This window comes from Gobius niger, assembly GCF_951799975.1.
Source record: "Gobius niger genome assembly, chromosome: 21".
Taxonomy (NCBI): domain Eukaryota; kingdom Metazoa; phylum Chordata; class Actinopteri; order Gobiiformes; family Gobiidae; genus Gobius; species Gobius niger.
In genome coordinates, this window is record NC_136872.1 from 1,607,349 (window position 1) to 1,634,465 (window position 27,117).

General features: G+C 43.9%; 1 protein-coding gene across 1 annotated transcript in view; it reads left to right on the top strand.

The window, feature by feature from the left end:
- Window positions 1–6,571: 6,571 nt before the first annotated feature.
- Window positions 6,572–27,117, top strand: part of ppp1r14bb (protein phosphatase 1, regulatory (inhibitor) subunit 14Bb) — a 33,360-nt gene continuing 12,814 nt past the window's right edge. Inside the window, exon 1 of the mRNA XM_079579669.1 lies at window positions 6,572–7,116. Coding sequence (XP_079435795.1) covers window positions 6,916–7,116 — 201 coding nt within the window. The 5' untranslated portion in view covers window positions 6,572–6,915. The remainder of the gene's footprint in view (window positions 7,117–27,117) is intronic.

The window sequence follows — 27,117 nt, forward strand, 5'->3', positions numbered from 1 at the left end:
ATACAAGATTCAATCAGTTGAGTGATTGAAGTGATCCAACACTGACATCTAGTGTGCTTCCATCCACACAGCACTGTCAACGTGGGAACAGAGAAGAAACACAAGTAGTATTTGATCAAGGTAGTCTGCGTGTGCATACAACACAACCACTGTTACTCAAATATCCAGCGGACAAATGGGTTATGGCACCAAGTCATCAGCTGTGGGAGTGAACAGACCCACACATCAGCAACACGTGCGATACGGGGACAGTAACATGCTCTGACCTCATGAAATAAAACCAAAAAATGCATTACAATAAAATGACTTAAAGTGCCAATGACTACACATTTCAATAGTCGAATAAAGAGAACACAATACTGAAGGATCCCCTGCTTTATCATTCTTTTGTCCAGCTGTTTGTTGGTGTTTGAGCATTCTTGTTTCATTGTGTTGAGAAAATTTGCTTGGGTGCATTTTTTAACACCTGTGCACAGTGATGTTTCATTGCTTTCTTTGCAATCTTGTGGGTATCTGGTTATGAACCTGGCATTTATGTCCATTTATGTCCAGCAGCTCCTCAGCCTGAGTAACAGGCAGCGGAGCTGGAAGGACAAGCCCCTGATGGGACGTAGCTGATAACACATCTCACCAATGGCTTGAAGGAGCTGAACTAAAGGACCGCACAGAGGCTCATGGCCTTGAAGACAGAGCAAGAGGACCCGATCTTTGAAACCTGGCCCCAGATCTTGGCCCCGAGACAATCCAGCACATAACTGCTCTACAGCTGTTCAGGTAAAGCTTATACAGAGCACCATAACCAAGTGGCTACATGATGCTGGTGTGTAGCGTTTGCGCTGATCCGTCACTGAAAATATCAATTCTGAGCTATGTTCCAAAGCTACTGGGAAAAAGGCAATGGAAATGTGTGTCACATGTGTAACACACATTTAAATTCTGAATTTTTTTTGCAGCAAATCTGCGACAAAACATGGGTTTAAAAAAAAAAAAGCATAAAAATACAGCAGTGTGTGCTGTGGTCTTTCCTGAACAGAAATGTCTTGGCACCTTTGGAAGGAATCCAGTCTTTGGCATACGCAGTCATGTCAAATCTACAAAGCACATTCTGTACGATGGAAACAAAGATCAAACTACAGCAGGCAGGACAGGCCCTACCTCCAAACCCTTTGGGTCCTTCATGTATTACTGAAAATATTGGGAAGATCCAACTATAATCCCACAACTCCTGATTCTTGGCTTGTTCCCATATAATTAAGAATCAACAGCCATCTGCAAAGATGAAATGCATTTTCTTTTGGAAGGACATACACAGACCACATGTGGGTGTTGTCAAAAGAACTGCATTCACAATTCAACAACAAAATGTAGACTGTGCAGTTTGTGTGTGTTGTTCATTGTGTCACTGGATAAACTACTTTCTTTTACACAAATGTGACCCACAAAGGCCAAAGACAAGTGTCAAACACACTGATCTAGGAATCAGAAAAATACATGCACCTCTAAATATTTAAAACTGATTATGAGTGAATCAACCCCAGCCGCAAACCCACAAACATTAGTTTAGCTGAAGCTGCACAGGACTAGCCAGTTTTACGTATAGAATCTGGCAACGCAAAGTGCCAGGATCATGTGGTTCTTCAGATCATAATCCAAACAAAAAGTGTAAACATCATGTGAATGATGTTTGAATGTGATTGTGCGGTTAGTAACATGCATACAGAGAATGTTAGGGACCAGCTAGAGACAGAGGCAAATAGACAGAGGGGTGAGGAGGTCACCATCTTGTAGATCCTTGTGACCTGTCTGAACACAACTGCGCTGAGAAGATGATGATTATTTGTTGTACCACACTTTAAGATGACACAGTGACCACACAATAAAATATTTCAGTCACAAACTTATATAAAGTCAGAGATTAGGGTTAGAAACATTTCAGAGTCCGAACCTGGCCCTTCAAGACCAGTTCAGACCAGACACTTTCAGAAACAAAATGGCCGTCTCGGGCCAAAGACGCAGCCTGTTAAAACATTCCCCCCTGAATAAAATACAAATGTGAAAAAGAACAAACCAGTACCTGTGGGAGTTAAGGTCAGATACATACTGTACATCAATTCACTAAAGCACACTTAGTCAGGGAAACCATGTAGCATTTTAGCACATATACCCACAACACTTGAAACATAAAGGTTTAAACCCCTGGAACCATCTAGTTCACAATGACCATTTGTTAAAAAAGGCACAGGAGTGCCGTTACACCAAGAGAACAGGACTGGTTTAAAAATCCAACCATAGTAATAGGACTCATAAAAACGAAGATTTACCCATGAAACCATCTTTACTGTGCTTACACTCAAAACCATGTTTACAATGTGTTTAAAGACACAAAACCACCATTTGGATGCTTAGACCCATGAAACCCTCTTTACCTTTACCGTGTGTGGATGCAGGTGTGTGCATGTGTAGGCCTCTTCTGTCCTCTTCTGTCCTCTTCTGTCCTCTTCAGTCCTCTACTGTCCTCTTCTGTCCTCTTCTGTCCTCTACTGTCCTCTTCTGTCCTCTTCTGTCCTCTTCTGTCCTCTTCAGTCCTCTACTGTCCTCTACTGTCCTCTACTGTCCTCTTCTGTCCTCTTCTGTCCTCTTCTGTCCTCTACTGTCCTCTTCTGTCCTCTTCTGTCCTCTTCTGTCCTCTTCAGTCCTCTTCTGTCCTCTTCTGTCCTCTTCTGTCCTCTTCTGTTCTCTACTGTCCTCTTCTGTCCTCTACTGTCCTCTACTGTCCTCTTCAGTCCTCTACTGTCCTCTACTGTCCTCTACTGTCCTCTTCTGTCCTCTTCAGTCCTCTTCTGTCCTCTTCTGTCCTCTTCTGTCCTCTTCTGTTCTCTACTGTCCTCTTCTGTCCTCTTCTGTCCTCTTCTGTCCTCTTCTGTTCTCTTCAGTCCTCTTCTGTCCTCTACTGTCCTCTACTGTCCTCTTCTGTCCTCTTCAGTCCTCTACTGTCCTCTTCTGTCCTCTACTGTCCTCTACTGTCCTCTTCTGTCCTCTTCTGTTCTCTTCTGTCCTCTACTGTCCTCTTCTGTCCTCTTCAGTCCTCTACTGTCCTCTTCTGTCCTCTTCTGTCCTCTTTAGTCCTCTTCTGTCCTCTACTGTCCTCTTCTGTCCTCTTCAGTCCTCTACTGTCCTCTTCTGTCCTCTTCTGTCCTCTTCAGTCCTCTTCTGTCCTCTACTGTCCTCTACTATCCTCTACTGTCCTCTTCTGTCCTCTTCTGTCCTCTATTGTCCTCTTCTGTCCTCTTCAGTCCTCTACTGTCCTCTTCTGTCCTCTTCTGTCCTCTTCAGTCCTCTTCTGTCCTCTACTGTCCTCTACTATCCTCTACTGTCCTCTTCTGTCCTCTATTGTCCTCTTCTGTCCTCTTCAGTCCTCTTCTGTCCTCTACTGTCCTCTACTATCCTCTACTGTCCTCTTCTGTCCTCTTCTGTCCTCTTCAGTCCTCTTCTGTCCTCTTCTGTCCTCTTCTGTTCTCTTCTGTCCTCTACTGTCCTCTTCTGTCCTCTTCTGTCCTCTTCAGTCCTCTACTGTCCTCTTCTGTCCTCTTCTGTCCTCTTCAGTCCTCTTCTGTCCTCTACTGTCCTCTACTATCCTCTACTGTCCTCTTCTGTCCTCTATTGTCCTCTTCTGTCCTCTTCAGTCCTCTTCTGTCCTCTACTGTCCTCTACTATCCTCTACTGTCCTCTACTGTCCTCTTCTGTCCTCTTCTGTCCTCTATTGTCCTCTTCAGTCCTCTTCAGTCCTCTTCTGTCCTCTTCTGTTCTCTTCAGTCCTCTTCTGTCCTCTTCTGTTCTCTTCTGTCCTCTTCTGTCCTCTTCTGTCCTCTTCTGTCCTCTTCAGTCCTCTTCTGTCCTCTTCTGTTCTCTTCTGTCCTCTTCTGTCCTCTTCTGTCCTCTACTGTCCTCTTCTGTTCTCTTCTGTCCTCTTCTGTCCTCTTCTGTCCTCTTCTGTTCTCTTCTGTCCTCTTCTGTCCTCTTCTGTTCTCTTCTGTCCTCTTCTGTTCTCTTCAGTCCTCTTCTGTCCTCTTCTGTTCTCTTCTGTCCTCTTCTGTTCTCTTCTGTCCTCTTCTGTCCTCTTCTGTCCTCTTCTGTCCTCTTCAGTCTTCACTTCTCTTGAGTATAAAGCCTGTGTTTGGAACCCGCAGTGCGCAGGAACCTTCTGTCGGTAGAACCGGACAGAGGCCCTGCGGTGGCGGGTCTCGCACAAACCAAACGATCAGAAGGCTAGCCGCAGGTGTCTTCTTCTTCTTCTTCTTCTTGTTCGTTTCCGGCAGGCTAGACGCCACCAGGCGTATTGCTGCCTTCCACAGTCTCTTAACAGAACTGCATCACGGGCAGATCCTCACATGCAAATTAGTAGAGAAAACAAACTCCATTACTGCCGCAATCACAGCCTCTCGATTTATCCGCGGGTCCAAGAGTGTCCTCAGTGATATCTTGTTCCTGTTCTCAGCACAGCTTTAAACAATCGACTCCGCTCCTCCTTATAGCACACACTCCATTAGAACATGAGGGACTGTCTCTGTTTTCCTGCCACACGAACATAGTCCATCCGGTCTCTTCCCCATGAGTGCAAGGTCTGGGCCAAATCCACAGTGACCCAGCCTTAACCGAGTGTAAATGACTTGTTCCCTTCTACTTTTCCCCCAGGTGGTGTCCCCCCCTTAACACTACTCTGAATTGAATGAAAATGCCTCCCTCTTTCCTCTCTATCCCACAGCTTCTGCCATCTACCTAGAAACTCCTGCCCTATAATGGTGCACAGCTCACGGTACCCTAAAGTTGTTCTCACTGTAATATTCTCCAGTTTAAGAGCGTTTTTCGATATAGAGTCTGCGCTCTCATTCCCAGCAACTCCCACATGGGCCGGGACCCACATGAAAGCCACTGACAATCCTGCTGCCTCAGCTCTAGGTAACGTCATAAAAATTTCGGAGATTACATCCTGCCTAGCCTGTGACACTCCTGCTTGCAGTGCCATCAACGCAGCAGCGGAATCCGTACATATCAACGACTGCTTGGGCCAAATCTTGCCCACCCACTCCAATGCACCCAGAATGGCTATTGTTTCCGTGGTAAAGACTGACACTCCATCTGGGAGCCGATGACCCTGACTTAAACCAACCTCAGGAACGTGGACAGCAAATGCTGCCTTTTTACTTATCCTTCACAGTCCAATCTATGTCTGGATCTGGGAGCAACCACGGTGGAACATCTGGCCACACCACTCTAGGGGACATACGCCAAACACCCATAGTCAATGCTTGATCGGACCATTGCCCTATAAATCATCAGCTGAGTTCCCTTATCTGCACCCCAGCTACTAGCTGCAATATATTAACAATGTTATCACATTTAACTACAATTTTATCAATATGGTGTCTCCATGTCAACCTTTCATCCAAATGCACACCTAGGAACTAGCCGCAGGTGTGGAGGAGAGGGTGTATTTATACCCTCCAGTGCGCATGCGCATCTCTGCACCAGCGCACATGTAACACGCTCATAAACCCACTAGGGGGCACCAATGTGCCTCGAAATACCATCACAGATCTTAGGGGAGCGTTACGATCACATGTCGACGGTTTATCATTTTTTCCTGAAATGTAGCTGTGAACTTCATGCATAATGTTTTAATGTTTATTTGAATAGGGCTTTAGATCTCGTCTATTTCATCATCGTCATAGTCTTACAAAATATAGACTATTTAGGCTACAGTGCTGAAAACTTAATGTGGGCTAATCTAGGCATTAGCCTACATTAAAAATAGGCCGCTCATCATTAAAAATAAAATAAAATAAATCAATAAATAAAACATTGTATTTTTCTTTCTTTAACGGCTGATACTTTTACCATTCGGTCAAGTGTTCGGGGCTGGAGAACAGTTGTCAGCTCTGCGTTCCAGCGTGTGGTGTGGCCATCAAACAGAGCTGATAACATGTTCGATCAAACAATGGGTTCTTTTCTAACCTGCTCCATGCAGGCTACATGCGTTCTTTTTCTTTGAAATAAAACCCTCAACATTCCCCACTCTGTCATTACCCAGTAGGTCTATAAGCGTGTGACAGCTTTCACAGTAAGTAGACCTACAGTAGTTGGAACTCTGACAGCCACTGATCTAGAAAAACGGGATGTTCTATGACTCCCCGGCTTTGCTTTCACAATTCTCACAGTAGGTCTACATTCCTGTTTTTATTTTCAGGTTAGTTATCTCCCTGTACTATGATGTCATTATCCTACCACAATAGACCTGTTGGACTTTTCAATTCTAAATGCAAAAGTAAGACCTCGCGCACAGGATGGACTGACTCATTATTGAGTGATGTTGGACACAGGGCTGGAACAGAGCAGCGTGCGCTATAAATGACACGCGGACAGCTGGACTGAGCACCAGATCTTGGAGTCGGACTGGGACCGGAGTACCGACGGCTCCAGTGATTGTGCCTTTGCTTCCTTTCCGTTCCTTTTTTATTTTTTCCCTCAGCGCGCTACGTGGGCAGAGCGCGCTCACGCACGCACAGCTCGTGGGGACGCACAGAGGGAGCAGTGTGATTTTTCTTTGTAAGGACTGAAGAAGAGCGCTTCCATTTCCTTCTCCTTAACTTGGCTACATTTTCCAGGCGTAAAGCGGCTGCTCCTCGCGCTTCGTGGTATCGTGTTTGTGGTGTGCTTATCGGCGTATGCAGAACCCAAGCGGCTCGACAGAACAGCATCAGGTCAGGCGCTTTTCTTCGTGGAATGCACATTCATCAGCCACACAAAAGCGACAAACTCTTTCGTTTTTAAAAACACTTGGTTTGTGTTTCGACTGTGCGGACCTATCACACTTTCATTTTCCCCGACATCCGGGTGGATTTTTCCTGAAGGCGAGCCATGGCTGCTGTAACAAGCCCAGAAACGAGCCCGCAACCCCGGGTATATTTTCAGACACCGGCCGGCACCACGGAGGAACCCGAGACCCCCGTCAGAAAACAGGGACGTGTTACCGTCAAATACGACCGCAAGGAGCTGAGGAAAAGACTGAACCTGGAGGAGTGGATTATCGACCAGTTAACGGACCTCTACGACTGCGAGGTGAGGCACACGGACAAAGAACCTAGTGATTAGGCGGAGCTGTTAATAGTCTGCATGATCCACTAGTGCTTCCTGCGCGGCCAGTGTGCCAAACTGTTGAGCTTTTTGGGCCTGGCCTCGCGTGGACAGCACATGTGGAGTGAGTGTGTGGAACCTGGGGGGCTGCAGTTTACACGACACTGATCAAAGTGGAGCTAGCCAAACTTCACATCCGCCGTGACGTGGCCAGGCTGGCTAAATGTAGCAGCTCTGAGCTCCACTCTCTGATTGGCTGATCAGTGTGAACGATGAGCCGGTGGCGCAGAGAAGAGCGGCTCGTCTGGTGACCAGAGGGTCGGCGGTTCGCATCCCGCAGGTGCACACTGTGGTTGTTCCCTTGGGCCCCTTGCCTTCGGTGTATGTATGAAAGAGAGTGTGAGTGGTTACTTGATTTAACGGCCAATGCAGGCAGAAAAGTGCTGTAATAATGTGGCCACTTATCACCTGTGAAATAATTTTAATATTTCAATATCAAATCGAGTTGGTCGACTTTTTTATTTCTTTTCTTTAGCTCGCTGCCCTCTGCTCAGAGGAAGAAGGCCCTGCCGAAGAACAGAGCCCACCTACAGATATTTGATGTTTTATTCGCTCAATCCAAATACAGTATAAATGATTTGGATGTTTAACAATCAATGACTTTTCAGTTAAGTCAGAGAAATGGTTTGCATTTTACTTATGTTGATGCACTTTAATTAAATATAATAAATAAGTAGAATATTTTTAACATATATTTCCAGTCCACAGTTATTTTGTTGGAATCGAATCGAATCGTAAATCGAGTTTTTTATTAAAGTTGCATATTTTTTTGGGGCCCAGCTCTACTTGTACGTCATTTGTTTCCAGATTAGGACTATTTTAAGTGCAATTTTGCTTATTCTATTTGACAATGCTATTTCCTCATGAGAGGATATTCTCACCTATTTCTCATAACGATGGGGTTTAATTCAGTGACGCTAGTGTAATGGTAGTGTTCAGTCAGACTGGGACCACTCACCTGTGATAGTGTTCAGTCAGACTGGGACCACTCACCTGTGATAGTGTTCAGTCAGACTGGGACCACTCACCTGTGATAGTGTTCAGGTTGGGACCACTCACCTGTGGTAGTGTTCAGGTTGGGACCACTCACCTGTGGTAGTGTTCAGGTTGGGACCACTCACCTGTGGTAGTGTTCAGATTGGGACCACTCACCTGTGGTCATGTTCAGGTTGGGACCACTCACCTGTGGTCATGTTCAGGTTGGGACCGATCACCTGTGGTAGTGTTCAGGTTGGGACTGCTCACCTGTGGTAGTGTTCAGGTTGGGACCGCTCACCTGTGGTCATGTTCAGGTTGGGACCACTCACCTATGATAGTGTTCAGGTTGGGACCGCTCACCTGTGGTAGTGTTCAGGTTGGGACCGCTCACCTGTGGTAGTGTTCAGGTTGGGACCACTCACCTGTGGTAGTGTTCAGTTTGGGACCACTCACCTGTGGTAGTGTTCAGGTTGGGACCACTCACCTGTGGTCATGTTCAGGTTGGGACCACTCACCTGTGGTAGTGTTCAGGTTGGGACCGCTCACCTGTGGTCATGTTCAGGTTGGGACCACTCACCTATGATAGTGTTCAGGTTGGGACCGCTCACCTGTGGTAGTGTTCAGGTTGGGACTGCTCACCTGTGGTAGTGTTCAGGTTGGGACCACTCACCTGTGGTAGTGTTCAGGTTGGGACCACTCACCTGTGGTAGTGTTCAGTTTGGGACCACTCACCTGTGGTAGTGTTCAGGTTGGGACCACTCACCTGTGGTCATGTTCAGGTTGGGACCGATCACCTGTGGTAGTGTTCAGGTTGGGACCGCTCACCTGTGGTAGTGTTCAGGTTGGGACCACTCACCTGTGGTCATGTTCAGGTTGGGACCGATCACCTGTGGTAGTGTTCAGGTTGGGACCGCTCACCTGTGGTAGTGTTCAGGTTGGGATCACTCAACTGTGGTAGTGTTCAGGTTGGGACCACTCACCTGTGGTAGTGTTCAGGTTGGGACCACTCACCTGTGGTCATGTTCAGGTTGGGACCACTCACCTGTGGTAGCGTTCAGGTTGGGACCACTCACCTGTGGTAGTGTTCAGGTTGGGACCACTCACCTGTGGTCATGTTCAGGTTGGGACCACTCACCTGTGGTAGCGTTCAGGTTGGGACCACTCACCTGTGGTAGCGTTCAGGTTGGGACCACTCACCTGTGGTCATGTTCAGGTTGGGACCGATCACCTGTGGTAGTGTTCAGGTTGGGACCACTCACCTGTGGTCATGTTCAGGTTGGGACCACTCAACTGTGGTAGTGTTCAGGTTGGGACCACTCACCTGTGGTCATGTTCAGGTTGGGACCACTCACCTGTGGTAGTGTTCAGGTTGGGACCACTCACCTGTGGTCATGTTCAGGTTGGGACCACTCACCTGTGGTAGTGTTCAGGTTGGGACCACTCACCTGTGGTCATGTTCAGGTTGGGACCACTCACCTGTGGTAGCGTTCAGGTTGGGACCACTCACCTGTGGTAGCGTTCAGGTTGGGACCGATCACCTGTGGTAGTGTTCAGGTTGGGACCACTCACCTGTGGCCATGTTCAGGTTGGGACCGATCACCTGTGGTAGTGTTCAGGTTGGGACCACTCACCTGTGGTCATGTTCAGGTTGGGACCACTCACCTTAGGTAGCGTTCAGGTTGGGACCACTCACCTGTGGTCATGTTCAGGTTGGGACTGCTCACCTGTGGTAGTGTTCAGGTTGGGACCACTCACCTGTGGTCATGTTCAGGTTGGGACCACTCACCTTAGGTAGCGTTCAGGTTGGGACCACTCACCTGTGGTCATGTTCAGGTTGGGACTGCTCACCTGTGGTAGTGTTCAGATTGGGACTGCTCACCTGTGGTAGTGTTCAGGTTGGGACCGCTCACCTGTGGTCATGTTCAGGTGTGTTCAGTGCAGACCCCAGCTGTGGTGGACCTGTTGTCTTAAGGTTGCTAAGCCTTGAGTATATGCTCCACTAAGCTGGCATTGACCCTTATTCTATTCTGAGCTGACCACGTTTCTACACTTAATGTTCCTGAAGGCCATGTCTGTGATTGAAATGTTTTAATCAGTTCACAAAACATTTGTGTCCGCTAGGGCCACTCATGATCAAAAATGACATTTTTGATCATGGCCTTGTTTCCAGACCATTAGAATCCATTAGAATCAGGACACAATTAATTTATTAATGCAATACATTATTAACCCATATCAGCAGTAGCTATGTCTCATGACATTATTTTCACAAAATTGTGATAATACAAAGTGTAAAATAAAAAATCAGGACCAAAACTTGTTGAAATATGGAGAATGTATTACCTATTTTTTAAATAAATAGGCCCTTTTCACGGTTCCGTCACTTAGCATAGCAGTACTATGAGCATGTGCACTAGCCGTTTGTCATTAGTTTGTCTGTGGTTATTCAAAAGAAACTTGCTGTAGCTGTAATAATGTCCCTGAGATCTACTGCAATATCCAAAGAAAAATGTGGAAGTGTGACGTTAATTAAAAATGGGTTTATTGGCGACATAGTGCAGTATTGATATTCATAGATCTGGTAAATAGGAAATATTTTCATCATTTTCCATTACAATTGTGTTCTTTTTACATACTACAAAAGGCCGCTTGTTAACGGAAAGCACAGAGTACCAATTGTAAACTTGCCAGCATAAGGTAATTAATGAGCCTCGAGGGAATTTCAAAATCAATGTTCTTGTTTATAGTCATTAGAAAGCATACATAGAAGCCGGTATGTGTTATACATACTGGCACTGTTCTGTTCTATATAGTGTAGATTCTAACTGTATCTATGATGTTTCCAGTCCACTGGTAGAGATGGGTAGAGAGGCCTATTGTGCACTAAAACATGTACAATAGGCCAGGATGAGTGTGTAAGTGATGGAAGATGGATAACATCCCATGCCTGCAATAAATACAGTATTTACCCATTATATTTTGTCATCGTTTTGTCAATCAAACTGGAATTCTCAGACATCCAGGTCGATACAACATGTCCAATAAATCAATGCAGTTGGACATTTCTTGATTTTGATGGCTTATGGTAACATGATAAACCAATTGACTTCGTTACAGGGCCAGAGTTGGTAACAGAGTTCCCACGAGTTGCAAAGTGTGCAGTGATACATAACCGTGCACAGGTGTCAGATTGCTCCATGGATGTATTGGACTTAGTTCATAGTTTTACTCCCTTTTGTGACGCTTTACGCACACCTTGCCCAGCTCAAACCTTCTGCCTCTCCCAGAAATGGTGTCACTGTCAGATTAGGGATTTTTTTTATGCATCGTGCACACATAAAGCAGCCATTATATGTTTATTTACAAAAGACAGTAAAATATAATTATCGTGCACACATGTTCAAGGTTTTTTTTGTTTACCTGCTTTAATAAGAAGACAAGGAACCACTATAAAAGAATCATGTGCATGAACTCTGGTATTTCCAAAGAATAGGCCACGAATAAAATATTTCAAAAAGATAATACGTGGGAAGAGTAAACAAAACTTTTACTCTACAGCACGGTTATATGTAGCGTGGTAATAAGATCAATATCTATTAATTAACTGTAATGGGAAAACACCCTACAAGGATCCAAGGACTTTTTTACACTAAATATCCTTAAACGTACGTATATATGGTATCTGACTGGCTTAGGTTACATTAATAAACAACTCACATAAAGTGATCTGCTCATTACCACAACACAATTGTATTTTATTAGGCTACTTTAGGTGATCCAGTCATAGTTACTGTCCCAGTCTTGATTAGTTAACATTAGCATGCTGCCGCTATCATTAGCATACTATTTCTAGCCGTGGTGTTTGTCGAGTTTAAAACTTCAGGTTCTGTCCTTCAAAATGAGGTACAGCATGTCCATATTCACAGTTATCCGTTCAGTATCAGCTATTTGGAGCCGATGCCTGATATCGTAATTTTTTCAGTATTGGCTCCGGATATGGTGCATCCCCAGCTGACGCACATCTGGTTTTGGCTTAGACCTATTGCTCATTTACCCATTTCAGATGCACCCCAGGTCTGCTGAGCAAAGAGCATTCTGGCATTCTGCTATTTAGGAGCCAAAATGTATTTTCACTGAATTTTCACTAAATTGCATTCCTTTCGAAGTACAGGTATTATTATTTGATTAAAGAAAGGTTAAGAAAATAAATAAGATAAAAACATAACCGTAAATTAAACCTTTGCTTGACCTTTTTTTTTTTTTTTCATTGAACCTCCGTGAATTTGAATTCCTGCTATTAAGCCTGAAACCCTGAAAGTTGTAAACGTGCTTACAAAGTCATTCCTATGAAGAATTGGATTGATGAATGTGTTTGGAAGTTAGGAAGTTTGTATGTCGGGGGTAAAGTAAAGTTTATATGTAAAGACATATAATAATAATGCAATGGTTTTATATAGCGCTTTTCTGGATACTCAAAGACGCTTTACATTGCATTATTCCTTCACTCCATACTTGGTGGTGGTAAGCTAATATTGTAGCCACAGCTGCCCTGGGCTAGACTGACGGAAGCGAGGCAACCAGTCTGCGCCATCGGCCCCTCGGACCACCACTCACTCCCTCCATTCGCCAGGCGATGTATCAGCAAATATTTGAAGTAACTTTTATCATTCTTTTATTGAAAGTGTCTTAACCTTTTCTTTTATTTGCTGGTTTGACGCCGGTCTGTGAAAAACAAGAACAGTCTGAACCACATTGTCAAAATGTGTAGTCAGATTTCTGGTGTGCGTTTTGAAGACCTTGCCTCCCTCTTTAAGAAAAGACTCCCCCAAAAGACTCGATCGATTTTGGGTCAACAAAATCGTGTCTTGTGGTCGCACTTTACTCTGATGCCTCCAGGAGGCGATATGTCGCCCCCCAACAGAAAAGAAACTGCTATTCAAAGTCCTTCATTCCGACTGCTGTCAGAAATTTAAATGGCAACATCTAGGAAGGCAGTGTTTATCTGGTTCTTTTTCCCCCTAATTTTTCCTGGTCCCCTTGTGTCCTGATGCACTTCCAGTTCATGACGTCTGTATCAAATATGGTTGTTTGTGTCTCCATTTACTGTTTTTTGTGACCAGAGAGCAGTGAACAGAATTGCCCATTGGGATGAATAAAGTTGTTTTGATTTTGATTTGATTGATTTGAGGTGGTGTTCCCAAAGGATCTCCCATAACCCTAACCCATCCACATACCGACCGGCCCTTCCCTGCTTAGTTTCTAAGGTCTGATGGGATGGGGCAGAGCAAAGGCGGTATGGCCATATATTCCTTTCACAATCTGCAACATTAGCGTTGATTGCAGTATTTCCCTGCCTTAACACTGAAGGTTGAATGTTATTGTCGTCACTTACTAATCCCAGCCTGCTGTGTAGCCACAGCCAGTGTAGCTTCTTCTTCTCTCCCAGTGCCAGACAGTTAGACAACAAAGAGATTTCCAGTTCGGGACAGGAGCACATGCCACTGAGCAGTGTAATCTGAGACAGTATTCTGCTGGCCACAGAGCGGATCCACTCCTGACAAACACGTGTGCAGAGAGCGAGTGGGAGTCCTCACTCTCCCCCGTCTTGGTCCCTTCCTGTCCCCCTCCCACTCTGTTCCCCTTCTCTCACAAAACCCCCCTCTTTCTGTCTCATCCTCCCTGTGGGTCAGTTTTATTGTTTAAACCGGTCTGCACATCTCTACACTTGTAGCTCACCTTGTAGAGCGTCAGCTTAGAAACATGAAGGTTGTAGGTTCAGTTGTTTCACTTTGGCCACTGCACACACTGGCCCTCATTTATCAAACTTGCGTATGGTGAAATCAGAGCGTATGTGGGGTGTACGAAAAAAAAAATATATATATATTTTTCTATTTTTTTTATGTGGTCAAATTATAGACCCTTCTTTATATTGGCTATTTAGGCCTACAGCTTATTTAATTATTATTATTATTATTAGCCTATTTCCCCCCTCTTTTTTATGTAGTAAATGTGATCTTGGATTGGCTATAAGGTTAATGTGGGTTACTGACAGGTTCTTTAATTTTCCTCATGCGCAAAAATATTATATTTGTTGTGTTAAAAATGGCTCTTTATCATTTCCTGGTTGGAGAAATGTTCTTTTTTTCCGTGTTTCGTGCGTGCGTGCCGTAAACCCCGTGGGTGAGGCCTCCTGATTATGAATATTTTGGGGCGTTTCATTCAAATGATGCTAGGATTTCTCCGCGGCATTTACCATCAGATGCTTCTGCGTACGGAAAGATCTGAGCGTAAAGCACAGGTTCATAAATGCTATGCGCACTCTGGCGTATATCGCAAATACACCTACACATATACCGTTTTTGTACGCAGTGATGATAAATGAGGGCCAGTGTCTGGGCCTGACACACCTCCACAGTCAGCTTTGAGTTATGCAAATCATTCTGTCTTTTTTGCCTCTTTGCTGGACTGCACCAATTTAAACTGACTCGCAGGGGTGTTCAACTTAACACCCTGTGTCAGCTCAGCGTCCAATGGCATCTTCTGCAACAATGTGCAATGCAACAGTTCTTTGTGATTTCCAACGCTTCAGTCATTATTTGATCGATTTACATCTCTCGTCTTTGTGTCTAAAACAGCAGCTCAGGCTCCTGCTGCAGGGCAGTTAAAGCCTATGGGCCTGGAATAGTACAACTGTGAGAGTCCATTCTCAAGTACCGCAGCCCACTGGGGAACGTCGCCACTCTCCCGATTACCCAGAAAACAAAACCATATATTTGCTCAGACCCCACAGCTTGTGCTACTTTCAAATGTTTCTTTTCATGTTTATCATGTTTTCATGTCATTTGATATCATGTTTTTATTGACAAAATATGGTAAATATCTTGAAATAATGTGGCCCCTGAGCAGCCTCTGCCCTGTCCCCCTGCACAGGGGGCTGTCAGCTCTCTCTGGCTTTAGCTCATCGTGGTGTGCTGTATGAAACAGTGCAATGCCAGGGTTTGTCCGGGCAGTGGAGGAACACGATGAGAGTGAAGTGTCCAGTAAAGGATATGATTAAACCATTGCATTGGTGAAGATTTAGTAAAAACCTGAAGTAAATAAAAATCAGTCACTAATGGTATTGATCACTAACCACAGCTTACTGTGCACAACAGGACAGGAAAGAATGCATTATATTCAGAAATGCTCAAAGACTGTGCATGGACAGTTGTACTCCATAAAAGCTGCTGACATTTAAGGCATGGGTCTCCAGTATGCTACACAGTAAATGTTGTAGAGTACATTTGACTCTGTTCAGACTGTATTTGGTCCCACTCTTCACAGTGTAACTGTGAGTTGACTCTCTTCAGAGTTACACGTCAAGTTAGATAATCTGACACCATGAGTGACAGCAACATGACGTTGAACAGAACGTGTTCTTTATTTCTAATAAAAACGCTCACGACTCATTGCACTTCAGTCTGTCACAGACCGACAGATGAAGAAATCCAGCTAGGCCTTCAGCTGGAAGTACAAATTAAATATTGAAAATCAAGCAGTTATTCATAACAATTAGATTTAAAGAAATAACAAAACGGTTTGAAAAAAAAAAAGAAAAAAAGCTCTAGTATTGTATCTGATGTAGAGTCATTTGTGTCCCTGTTCCTCTGAGTCATGGTGGACACAGCAGACGTGGACAGGACTGTGGTATCCACAGTTTTAATTTGGAGAGAGTGGACTGAGCCTCGAGTGCAGTCTCCGTAACATGGACCTGTCCACGTCAGTCATGGTCCACCTTGTAATAACTACACACAAATTAAAGGTAAAAAAAAAAAGTATTTTGTATGTTTGTCTCGTTATTACAAATTATTAACAGGCCTTTGAACGTTACCATTTAAGGTTTTTATTTGCTGATGAAGTCCCAGAAGCTCTGCCTAATGCAAAACTTGCATGACTTCCTTCTTCACCTGTCGGTCTGTGACAGACTGAAGTGTGGCCTCAGCACTTTATACTGAAAACAAAGAGCACATTGTAAGTGTCACGTTACTGTCACTCATGGTGTCTGACTGTCTAATCTGAAGTTTTACTTTGAAGAGAGTAAACTCACAATTACTCTGAAGAGTGGGACCAAATACAGTCTGAACAGAGTCAAATTTACTCTACAACATTTACTGTGTACTTTGACATAACAAAAACATCAGAGAGCTCCTTATGCTTGTTTAACTATGTGACTTAGGAGCGGTTTATCCTGGAGAATCAGCCTGTTGGACTTAAAACACTTCCTACATTTAAATGAGAGTAAAAGCCAGCGCATTATTTTTAGCTCTGATTTGCACATTGTCCTGCCCACTAATCCTTTGAGCTGCCCGATCAGTCAGGCTGTCAAAAATCTAGGTCTGATGTTTGATAGCGAGCTGAAATTTGACAAGTTAATGCAAGGCAAGTTCATTTGTAGAGCACAATTCATACACAAGGCAATTCAAAGTGCCTCACAGTTGCATAGAATTACAAGAAAACCGATAAAATCAATAAAACATCAACATAAAATGAATGAATTACAGTAAAAGGCTGGAGTGCAGATATAATACTTTCAGTCATGTGCACGGGCAAATAGAACTGTTTTCAGCCTGGATTTGAACATTGTCAGAGTTGAGGCCTGTCTCACATCCTCATGAAGACTGTTCCGGATTTTAGCTGCATGAAACTGAAACGCAGCCTCACCATGTTTATTATTGACTCTGGGAACCACCAGGAGGCCCCTCCCTGAAGTTCTCAGGGCCCGTGATGGTTCATACGGCTGTAACATGTCAGAGATGGACTTCGACACTAAATGCTGTGGTCAAATTTAACTTTTAGCTTGTTATAGCTAAGGTCAAACCCCTTTTATCTCGTAGTGACTTCAAAAAGGCCAAAGATGCTTTTATCAATTCACACATCGATTACTTTAACGCACTATATTTTGGTATCAAGCAGTTCTCACGACATCGCCTTCACTTGGTGCAAAACGCAGCTGCAGCCTTTTGATAAACACATCCAGACGCTCCACATGGCCCCGATCCTCTCCTCCCTCCACGGGCTCCACTCCGTGTTCAAATTGAATTTAAAATGTTTGGACATGCTTTCCCATATCTGTCTGAGCTTCTGTCCACCCACGGCCCCCCAGAGCCCTGCGCTCCTCCCCTCAGATGGTTTTGGATGTGCCCAGGTCCGGGTCCAGGCCATGTCAGGACCAACACTGAGCTGCGAGTGGTTAAGTCCAAACTAAACTTATTTAGACAGACCTTCCATAACGCAGAGTGATGTTTTGTCCTGTTTTGCCTGCGTTTCATTTCATGGTTTTCTATTTTGTGTTTTTATGAAAAGCACTTTGGTCTGCCAAGGTGTAGTTATGAAGTGCTATAGAAATTGCGTGATTGATATTTTAACAAAATTAATGAAAATGACTTGTCCTTATCAGTGGCGGCTTGTGATGTAAGCCCTATAGGTGGGGCTGTTGCACACTGTGCTGTTTTTGTTTTGTTTTTACTATCAGATCTAACAAACACATTTGCTGACTAAAAAGAAGCCACAGAACTAGCATTGCAGACAACTCTTACTCCCAGAGCATCAGACACATACAACAAGGCAAAAGTGATTTTAAAGGGACTATACGGAGTTTAAACATGTTAAAATGATGTATTTATCCAACAATGGCCTAATGTGTAGAATGAGCTCAGACCTGTTCACCACAACTGCCTCTAAAATCCTGCACTGTTGCTCAGAAAGCTGGGGGTCTGAAGTGCCGTCACGCACGAGCTTAATATAGAAGCTGCAGTTACGCGTATGACCTGAGGTGGCAGTAGTGAGTATAAAATGACCAACTTGCATTCAAGCCCCTTTAAAGTTATTATATAAAATTAACTATAAAAAATGAAAAATACAATTCCTTCTTTCTCTTGTCAAAAAAATGACAGGAGGTGCTTAGCACACCGAGCTCACTTATACCAGCCGTCCCTGGTCCTTACTCTTTACCTTATTTACCTAACTGGTTTGCAGGTTCTGTTCAAATGTTCAGAACAAAGAGTCTAAAATGTGACAAGAGTGACAAAAAGGGCTGGAGGGTTGATCCCTGATCTAAACAGTATGTGGTAGAAAACTTGCAGATAGCGATAATCACTTACAAACAGACATCACTGCTCTGACTCGGTTCCTCACTGATGCTCAGACTGTGGTTCCCTCTGTCTCACAAATGTTTCTACAGTTGTGGCACATTTACACTGATCGACTTCTGCTCTCTCTGTGTTTGCGGGTCTGCAGCTCGCCTCAACATTGACCTAATATGTATAATAATAATGATAATAAAAAAGAATACATTTGAGGATGAAAACAGTGGCTGTGTTGACAGGAGCTGTGTGTTTTCTACTCTGTCCCAGCAGTTATTTCCATGGCAACAGCATGTCGAGTATTTGTGAGTAAGCTTGATTTAGCGGTGGAGATCCTGCTGTTTTACCCTGAGAAAAAGCATTTTGTCAGAATGGTATACTGAACTCAAAAGCAGGGAGAGGCAAAAAACAATGATAAATAAAATAAAATGTGTTTTTCTCACTTCTCTACACAAAGTTTCACCTACAGACACAATATCTGGGTTTGTCCTCCTGTCTCTGCAGTTTAGTCCCGTGGATCGGGACGAGATGGTCGAAGGGCAGTTGTGATTTGCTCAGCCTGCGCTCTGAGCGGTGAATACCAATGAGCCTGGTGTGTGTGAGCCAGAGGCCGGACAAAGAGCTGTTATGAGGGGGCATCAGGTGAACACTTATGGAGCGCACAGCTTGATGAACTCCGGTCAACATGTGGAGACTCTCTCTCTTCATTTCTCTAAGATAAAGCTAATACTGTAGATTTGTGAGGCGCCTTGATGTGGCCTTTCATCAGCAAACACATCCAGTACACATGATTTAGAAGCATACGTGCCAGAAGGACAGTGCCGTCATGGTCACGCTGGGAAGGCTCTTTGAAGTGTAGGAGTGGGTGTTGCGGAGGTCCGGGGGGAGAGTTCCAGAGCTGGGCCCCATAGTGACGAGGCGGGCAGGAGGAGAGTGAACAGGAGTGGAGATACATGAAGGATGGTCAGGTATGGAGGGGGAGGATTGTGGAGTTGATGCAGTGTGTGATGGGGAGACAGTGGCAGTGCTGCAATGAACCTTTATCCAACTGAAAGGGAGGTTTTAGCTACTGCCGTAATGTAACCTCAAGGGGCTGAGTTTGTTTTTTTCCTGCTTTGAGCCTCTGCTGTTTGAGTGACATGTTCACCAATCAGAATGATCGAGCCTCACTTCCTTTGGCTGCTGGCCAATCAGAAGAGGCTTCAGAAGAATCATGTTTGCCTGCGCTGCAGTCGCTATAAACAAACTCCACGTGTGTCTCGTGTAAACTATTCTTACTGCTAGTAACAAACAACAAGTGCGGAGAAAAAACAACTATTGCCTTTGCTCACGGCTGCACGTGCGTATCATTGTGTTCATTGTAACATCTTTAAAGACAGTTTGTGACGTAAATGTGAGGTGCAGCGTTTTGCAGCTTGTGATTCGGAGAATGCATTTATGCAGCTGAAGAGGGAGAAAGGCTGTGCGAACGCTGTGTTTAATTGTTGCTGATGAAGATGGAATATAATAACTAAGTACCTTGATGTTTGAGAACAGTTTGAGAAGTTTATCTACAGCTCAATACTTATTTTCATGAAATACAGTGAGAACCAGATGTTTACATACACTTTATAAAAAGACATATGCATTATTTTCTCCCTGTCTCACATGAAACCAGAATTAACTGTTACTTTTTTAGGTCAAATAGAATTAAAAAATATATATATTTGCTAAATACCAGAAGAATGAGAGATAAAATTTTCTACATGGTTTTATATAACTTTTTACAAAGCCAAAAGTTTACATACATTTCATTCATATTTGGTAGCATTCCAATTAAACAATAAAAGATGATGTGAAGATAATGAAGTAGCAATTTGAGATGTTTCTTTTTTATTCTGTACAGCTGGTCTGTCAGAGAGGGTTTTAAAGGATAACGTTTTTAACTTCATTTAAACTGAGGTTGATGGGCCGTGGTTTTGTGTCTGTTCTTTACATTTGTCTGTTGTTGTCCTTGTGCATTTTTGCTCACTGTAAATGAATTTCCCCACGGGGACAATACATTTCTACCACTACTACTACTACTACTACTACTACTGCTACTACTACTGCTACTGCTGCTGCTACTGCTGCTGCTACTGCTGCTGCTGCTGCTGCTGCTGCTGCTGCTGCTGCTGCTGCTGCTGCTGCTGCTGCTGCTGCTGCTGCTACTGCTACTGCTACTGCTGCTACTGCTACTGCTACTGCTACTGCTACTGCTACTGCTACTACTACTACTACTACTACATTGCCTTTAAACTTTGTAACTTGGGTCAAACATTTTGGATTTCCTTCTTCTCACAAACAGAATTGATGTGACTGAGACACATTAGTAGGACACCTTGTGTGCCTATGCCTTTTCAGCTCTGCCCAAACATTTACAACCGGGTTGAGATCCAAACTTGTAATGACCACTTCAAAACACTGACTTTGTTTTCCTGAATTTGGAAGACCCATCCATTCTACAGGTACCTGTAGTATCATGTCATGTGTAACATACCCATTCCATTCTGGATGCCTGTCAGGTTGACTGGTTTGGACCTGTGTTTCCTAACTCCCCCACCATTACCATATAATGTCAATACTTTATTTTCCTCACAAATAATTGTTGATTAAAAATGAAATAAGCCAAATAGAAACAGTCATGTTAAGACTTGTGCTAGTGCTCTTCTGTACTCACATTTTAAAATAAATGTTTTCTGGGAAAGGTCCAGTGACGACCCAGTGAAAATGGTTACGTGACCAATACGTTTGTTAAGTGATGATGTCATCAGTGTCAGCTGATTTTCACCTGCTCTAGAACCGACTACAATGCTCTTTTAAACATCTGATCGCAAAGATCAGATGTTTTATGAAGTTTATTTAGTAATGCATTTCTGGCATTAATCATCAAATATTTTTTTCCATACATAATGAAGGTGTAAAGGTGTAAAACAGTTGTTATCTGTTGTTATTGCCTCTAGTGTCTGCGTACACTGGTGTATGAATGAGAGTGTGAATGGGTAAAGCGCTTTGGGCCTGATAAAGGTAGAAAAGCACTATCTATGGAACTCTCAACAGTTTGGACCCAGAAGTAGCTTATTGTTGTGTGTGGTGTCACACTTAACAAACGTATAACTACAGACAGTTAAGACGATTCCAGTTGCAATCCACATTCCATAGCATTAAACCTTTCAGCCCTGCAGTCATGAATCATTCACTCACTACATACGCGTTAAACTACTATGTATCACTCATACCCTGTGAGTCTGCATTGATACAAAGTTTGCTGCTTCATGTTCACTCGCCTCATGGGCCACTCATCCACATAACAATCCCTCTTCAAACATATTTGACTGGTCCTTGGTAGAGAAGCCTGCCGTGGCACACTTGGGCACCGTGGAGCCATGATCCGGGCAGATTAGGCCAGTTTAATAAAGTGTAGTGTGAATGTGCCTGAAAAAGCAGAATAAGCCACTTAAAGAGTGAATGGCAACAGCCCAGGTCCTGAGGACGTGCCAGAAGTGACATAATGTTAATCCGTGTAATCGGTCTATGTGTGCATTCTTATTTTAATCACAGATAAGCCGCACTTTCACTCAAACGGTGGCCTCACAGCGTCTGCGTTCCACTTTAACCTAAGGGGCAAATATAATGCATGATGCAATTAAACTAAACAATTAAAAATGATTTGAATTCAGTATACTGTTAATATATTTAATAGTATATTTTTTTGCTTGAATAAAGAATGAATGACCCCTCCTGGAACCGCCACCTTAACGTGGTGGAGGGGTTTGAGCACCTGAATGATCCTGGGAGCTTCGTGCCCCTGGTAGGGTCTCCCATGGCAAACAGGCCCTAGGTGACGGGTCAGACAAAGAGCAGTTCTGAAGCTCCTTATGAGAGACCCATGAGGCCCGGTTTGCATCGTGAGGCCGTCCTTCTGTGGACCCACCCAGCAGGAGGCGCCGTAGGGGCTGGTGCAATGGACCTGGCAACGGAAAAGTGGAAGAAAATGGATGGATGGATAAATAATTAATTATCTATGTTTTTAAACCATAAAACATGCATTTGAACCCGATTCATACAAAAAGTGTGAGGACCATATCATCATGTCAAAACATACCTAAATTCTGCTCGTACTCTTTCAAATAAATGGCGGGACGGATAGTGACAGACGCTGACCAAGACTCTTAAATCCAGACTCATGTAATACTGTACTATTGGACACACTAGGTGAATATACAGATGGACACAAACATGGAATGAGTCTGTTCTTTCCTAAAGCTCTTCTTTGTATCGGCCACAACCTAAAATACTGTCCTCTTCAAACCCTGGATTCATCATCTCTCTGTGACAGATGTTTCAGTGTGGAGGAAGAGTCACCAGACAGAAGCAGATCAAATTTAAGGCCATTTTAATGCCACAAATGCAGAAAAAAATCTGCACATACTCCATTATTACATATTACATATTACATTTAGTGGGACAAGGCCTCGTGGAAGACCCAGGACACGGTGGTGGGACTATGTCTCCGAGCTGGCCTGGTGTCGCCTCGGGGTCCCCCAGAACAGCTGGAGGAGGTGTGTGTGGATCGGGAAGTTTGGGCATCTCTGCTGAGACTGCTGCCCCCGCGACCCGGCCCCGGATAAAGCGGAAGAAAATGGATGGATGGATGGATGGATATTACATTTCATCAAACAGAGGGAAGAGATTTGGACAAAATGGGAAACTTTTGAGCAACAAAATGTGGTAAATATCAGTCAAAACTGCAGCTGAACATGTTTTAGACCAAAATGTTGGTATTTTTGATGAATATACATTTGATATGGAATATCTGGGTTCGTCCTCCTGTCTCTGCAGTTTAGTCCCGTGGATCGGGACGAGATGGTCTAAGGGCAGTTGTGATTTGCTCAGCCTGCGCTCTGAGCGGTGAATACCAAGAGGCCATGAAAAGGAACACATTGATTTGTGAAGCAAGGACAGACTTTGAGGTTTATTTCAAGAGGTTGGACAAATACGGTAAATCCCAGGTTACACAAATAAATCAGTTTTAAACACTTTAAACACATTTTTCAAGTCCTAAAACCTTTTCTAAAATGTCTATTGTCGGTGCGATGTTGAACATGTTGAGTCTGGCGTTGGAGCCCATGGACATCACCAGGTCCTGGATTTGCTCCTCAAGATCTTTGCTTCTTTAGTTATATCGTCCAGATGTTTTAAGACTTCATCTCTGCGGTTACTCACAGTGTTTTGATGAACCAAAAAGCTAAACATGGATTAGAACATGGTGAAGCAATGTGGTGGTTCATGATGATGTTTCCGTTTCTGTTCCATTACTTTCGAGCCCCTGAAAAAGAAACAGATTCATTAAATCAAATCAAATCAATTTTATTTATATAGCGCTTTTCATACATGTCATGTAACACAAAGTGCTTTACAGATTTAAAAACATTCTCTCACACCCACCTCCTTCCACTAACATATTGTCGCATTCACACTCCCCCCACCCACCTCCCCAGAGACACATCACACAAGCACACAACACACACTCAAGGTAAAACAGTGGAGACTCTGGACAAAAGGCTAAGATAAGGCTGGGTACAGATAAACCAGGTAAGGAAACACCATCCAAGGAGCGTCTGCATCAGGGACCAACACAGGGTGGCTGGACAAGGCACGGTGGAAACGCCACACCTCCATCGAGACACCCACAAGACAGCCCCCCAGCAGCCACAGCCAATCACCGCTCCCGAGGCAGAGGGCTCCTCCAGAGGAAACTGGAAGAGCATAAAAATTGTTAAAATAAATAAAAGTATGTAAATAAAATCGAATAATAGGACAATTAAAAAAAAGACCAATGGGGTAAAATACATAAATACAAAATGAATATTAATAACAATTAAATGTCAATTTAATTAATTATAAGGTGCTGATAAAAAATAATAAATAGCCCTAGCAAAAATAAATATCAGTTAAAGGCAAAGCTAAAAAGGTGGGTCTTGAGCCTGCTCTTAAAAACATGAACGCAGCCCTGAGCTCCTCCGGCAGGTCGTTCCAGAGGCGAGGGCCGCAATATTGGAAAGACGCCTCACCATGAGTCTTTTTGTTGACTTTAGGAATAACTAGGAGACCCCTGAGGAGGAGCGAAGGGGCTGTGAGGGTTCATAAGGTAAAAGCAGTTCTGAAAGATAAGAAGGACAAAGACCATTAAGACATTTAAAAACCATTAAAAGAACCTTAAAATCGACCCTGAAACACACGGGGAGCCAATGCAGCGATTCTTAAACCGGTGTAATGTGGTCCCGCCTCCTGGTCTTCGTCAGGACACGAGCTGCTGAGTTTTGTAAAAGTTGCGAACCTGAGATACTCTTTTTGTGAAGCCCAGAAAGCAGGGCATTACAGTAGTGGATACGACTGGTGATAAAAGCATGCATGAGCGTCTCCGTGTTGGCCCGAGAGAGAATGGGGCGACTCTGGCTATGTTCTTTAGATGGTAAAAACCGATCTTTGTGATATTCTTAATGTGTGGAATAAAAGTCAGTTCAGAGTCAAAAATCACGCCCAGGTTCTTCACCTGTGAGGGAGGATTCATAGACAGTGACTGTAGTTTGGGTAAAAGTCTCTCTCTCTGGGCCTCAGGACCGATGACTAAAACTTTTCTGCCATCAAGGATTTAATAACTAAAATGCAGTTAAAAAGTGCATCTATTGGCCCGGTGTCATCAGGAGACATGGAGATGTATAACTGTGTATCATCAGCATAACTGTGAAAGTTGACTCCATGTCTCCTGATGACATCACCAAGAGGGAGCATATACCGATTAAAAAGCAAAATAAAAAAAAAAATTGAACCCCAGGGCACACCACATGTAATTTTATGGACCTTAGAGGAGAACACTTACCATGAACGTCCTGTTTGTGAGGTAGGAAGTAAACCATTTGTGTTCAGCACCAGAGAGGCCGATGTGTTTTAAACGAGTTAAAAGAATAGTGTGGTCGACTGTATCAAAGGCAGCGCTCAGATCCAGAAGAACCAACACTGTCAACTTTTTAGAATCATAATTTAATCTAAAGTCAGTTAAAATCTTTAAGAGGGCGGTCTCGGTGCTGTGGTTTACCCTGAAGCCAGACTGGAATTTCTCAAGGACATTATGTGCATTTATAAAATCACTGAGTTCGGTAAAAACAAGTTTTTCTAAGTTGGATACCGGTCTAAAATTGTTAAAATCATTAAAATCCAATTTGCTCTTCTTCAACAGGGGCCTCACCACCGCCCCTTTAAAGGCAGCAGGGAAGACCCCCGTCTGAAGAGAGCAATTCATCATGTTTAGAAGCTCGTCTTTAAAAGATCCATAAAATGTTTTAAAAAATGGCGTGGGGACTGGGTCTAAAAGACATGTGGTGGGCCTCACTGAGGAGAAAACTTTATCAAGCGTCTCAGCATTAACCAGGACCAAACTGTCCAGTGTTTCCTCTGGAACAAATTGACAATCAGATGTATTTAAAACCGTGTTCCTTTGGGTAGATAAAATATTACATCTGATAGTGTCTATCTTCCCCCTGAAGTGGTCTGCAAATGCCTAACAAAGGGAATCTGATGGAGTTTCACGGAAAGCTTTGGGATCATGGTGAAGAGGGTTGTCAATGGTTGAAAAAAGAACCTTTGTATTATTTTTAGTTTCTAAATCCGTGTACCCTTCGATCATCGAAAAACTAATTATGTGGTTGTTTTATTGTATTTCCATTTTCAAAATTAAATTGGAAAGGCAAAAAATTAAAAATAAAATATTGACCCATTTCTTTGCTATGCAGTGGAAACAAACACTGCTAAAACAACTTCCGTTATTTTGTTCACTTCTGCTTCGGTTTGATTTGCTACTGGAAATGATGAATAACTTTTTCTCTGCCTCTCTCTCCCTCGCGCAAGAGGGAAACAAAAACAAACTTAAGCAAAAGAGGTCGAGCTTCAACGCGATCTCCTCTGTAACCGTTGTTTATTATGTCATTAGGACTTTTCAGTCCGTGGCGGAAACGTCAGTATGTTGCAGGTGGCGTTTCTCCGAGTTGAACCTCCTCATCAACACATCCTTCTACTCAAACTTGAATTTATGAGAGTGAGGTCGTTTTCAAAAGCAGCTGAATGAGCTGGGCCTTGCGTCTGTGCAGAATACTGCGCCGATGCAACGAAAACACGTTTCTGAGCGTGGAAACGACCGGACTCTGGGGCTGGAGAACGAGCGCCTGCACCCCCACACTCCCCCCACACTCCCCCCCACACTCGCGCCACCGTTTTTGGACCATGAATCTGGCTCGGTCAGTGCTGTGGCCGCGTCCACTTTTCAGTCTCTCTCAGTCTTCACTGAAAGCTCCAGTGTCTGAGTGTAAAACGCACACTTGGAACGCGGGGTCTTTTCGGTGGACTTCAGCGCTTTGTAGTAAAACACACACGAGCACCTGTCACTGCCTTTGCCTCTCCCGAGCCGGTAAGGGGGACATGAGCGTAAAGAGGCCGACATCGTGGACTCTCAGAGCGGAGGATGATCGTTAATACTCCTCTATCATATCAGCTATATTTTATTTTGTGCCCAGACAACACGAGAGCCGAGCGCAATTGCGCACGAGCGCAGCTAGAGGGAACCGTGCCAGAGAAAGAGAGAGAGGGGTGAAATGCCGCTGGTCCCCTCTCTCCGTGTCAGGGGAGGAAATAGTTACTTGTTGTGGAGTTTGGGCTGGTCTAATCGGGCAGAAAGCGCAAAAGTAACACTGCGCAAATGAGTGATACGTAGCCTATCTTTGCCCAATTTGTAGTGGCTTCTCGTGGTTATACG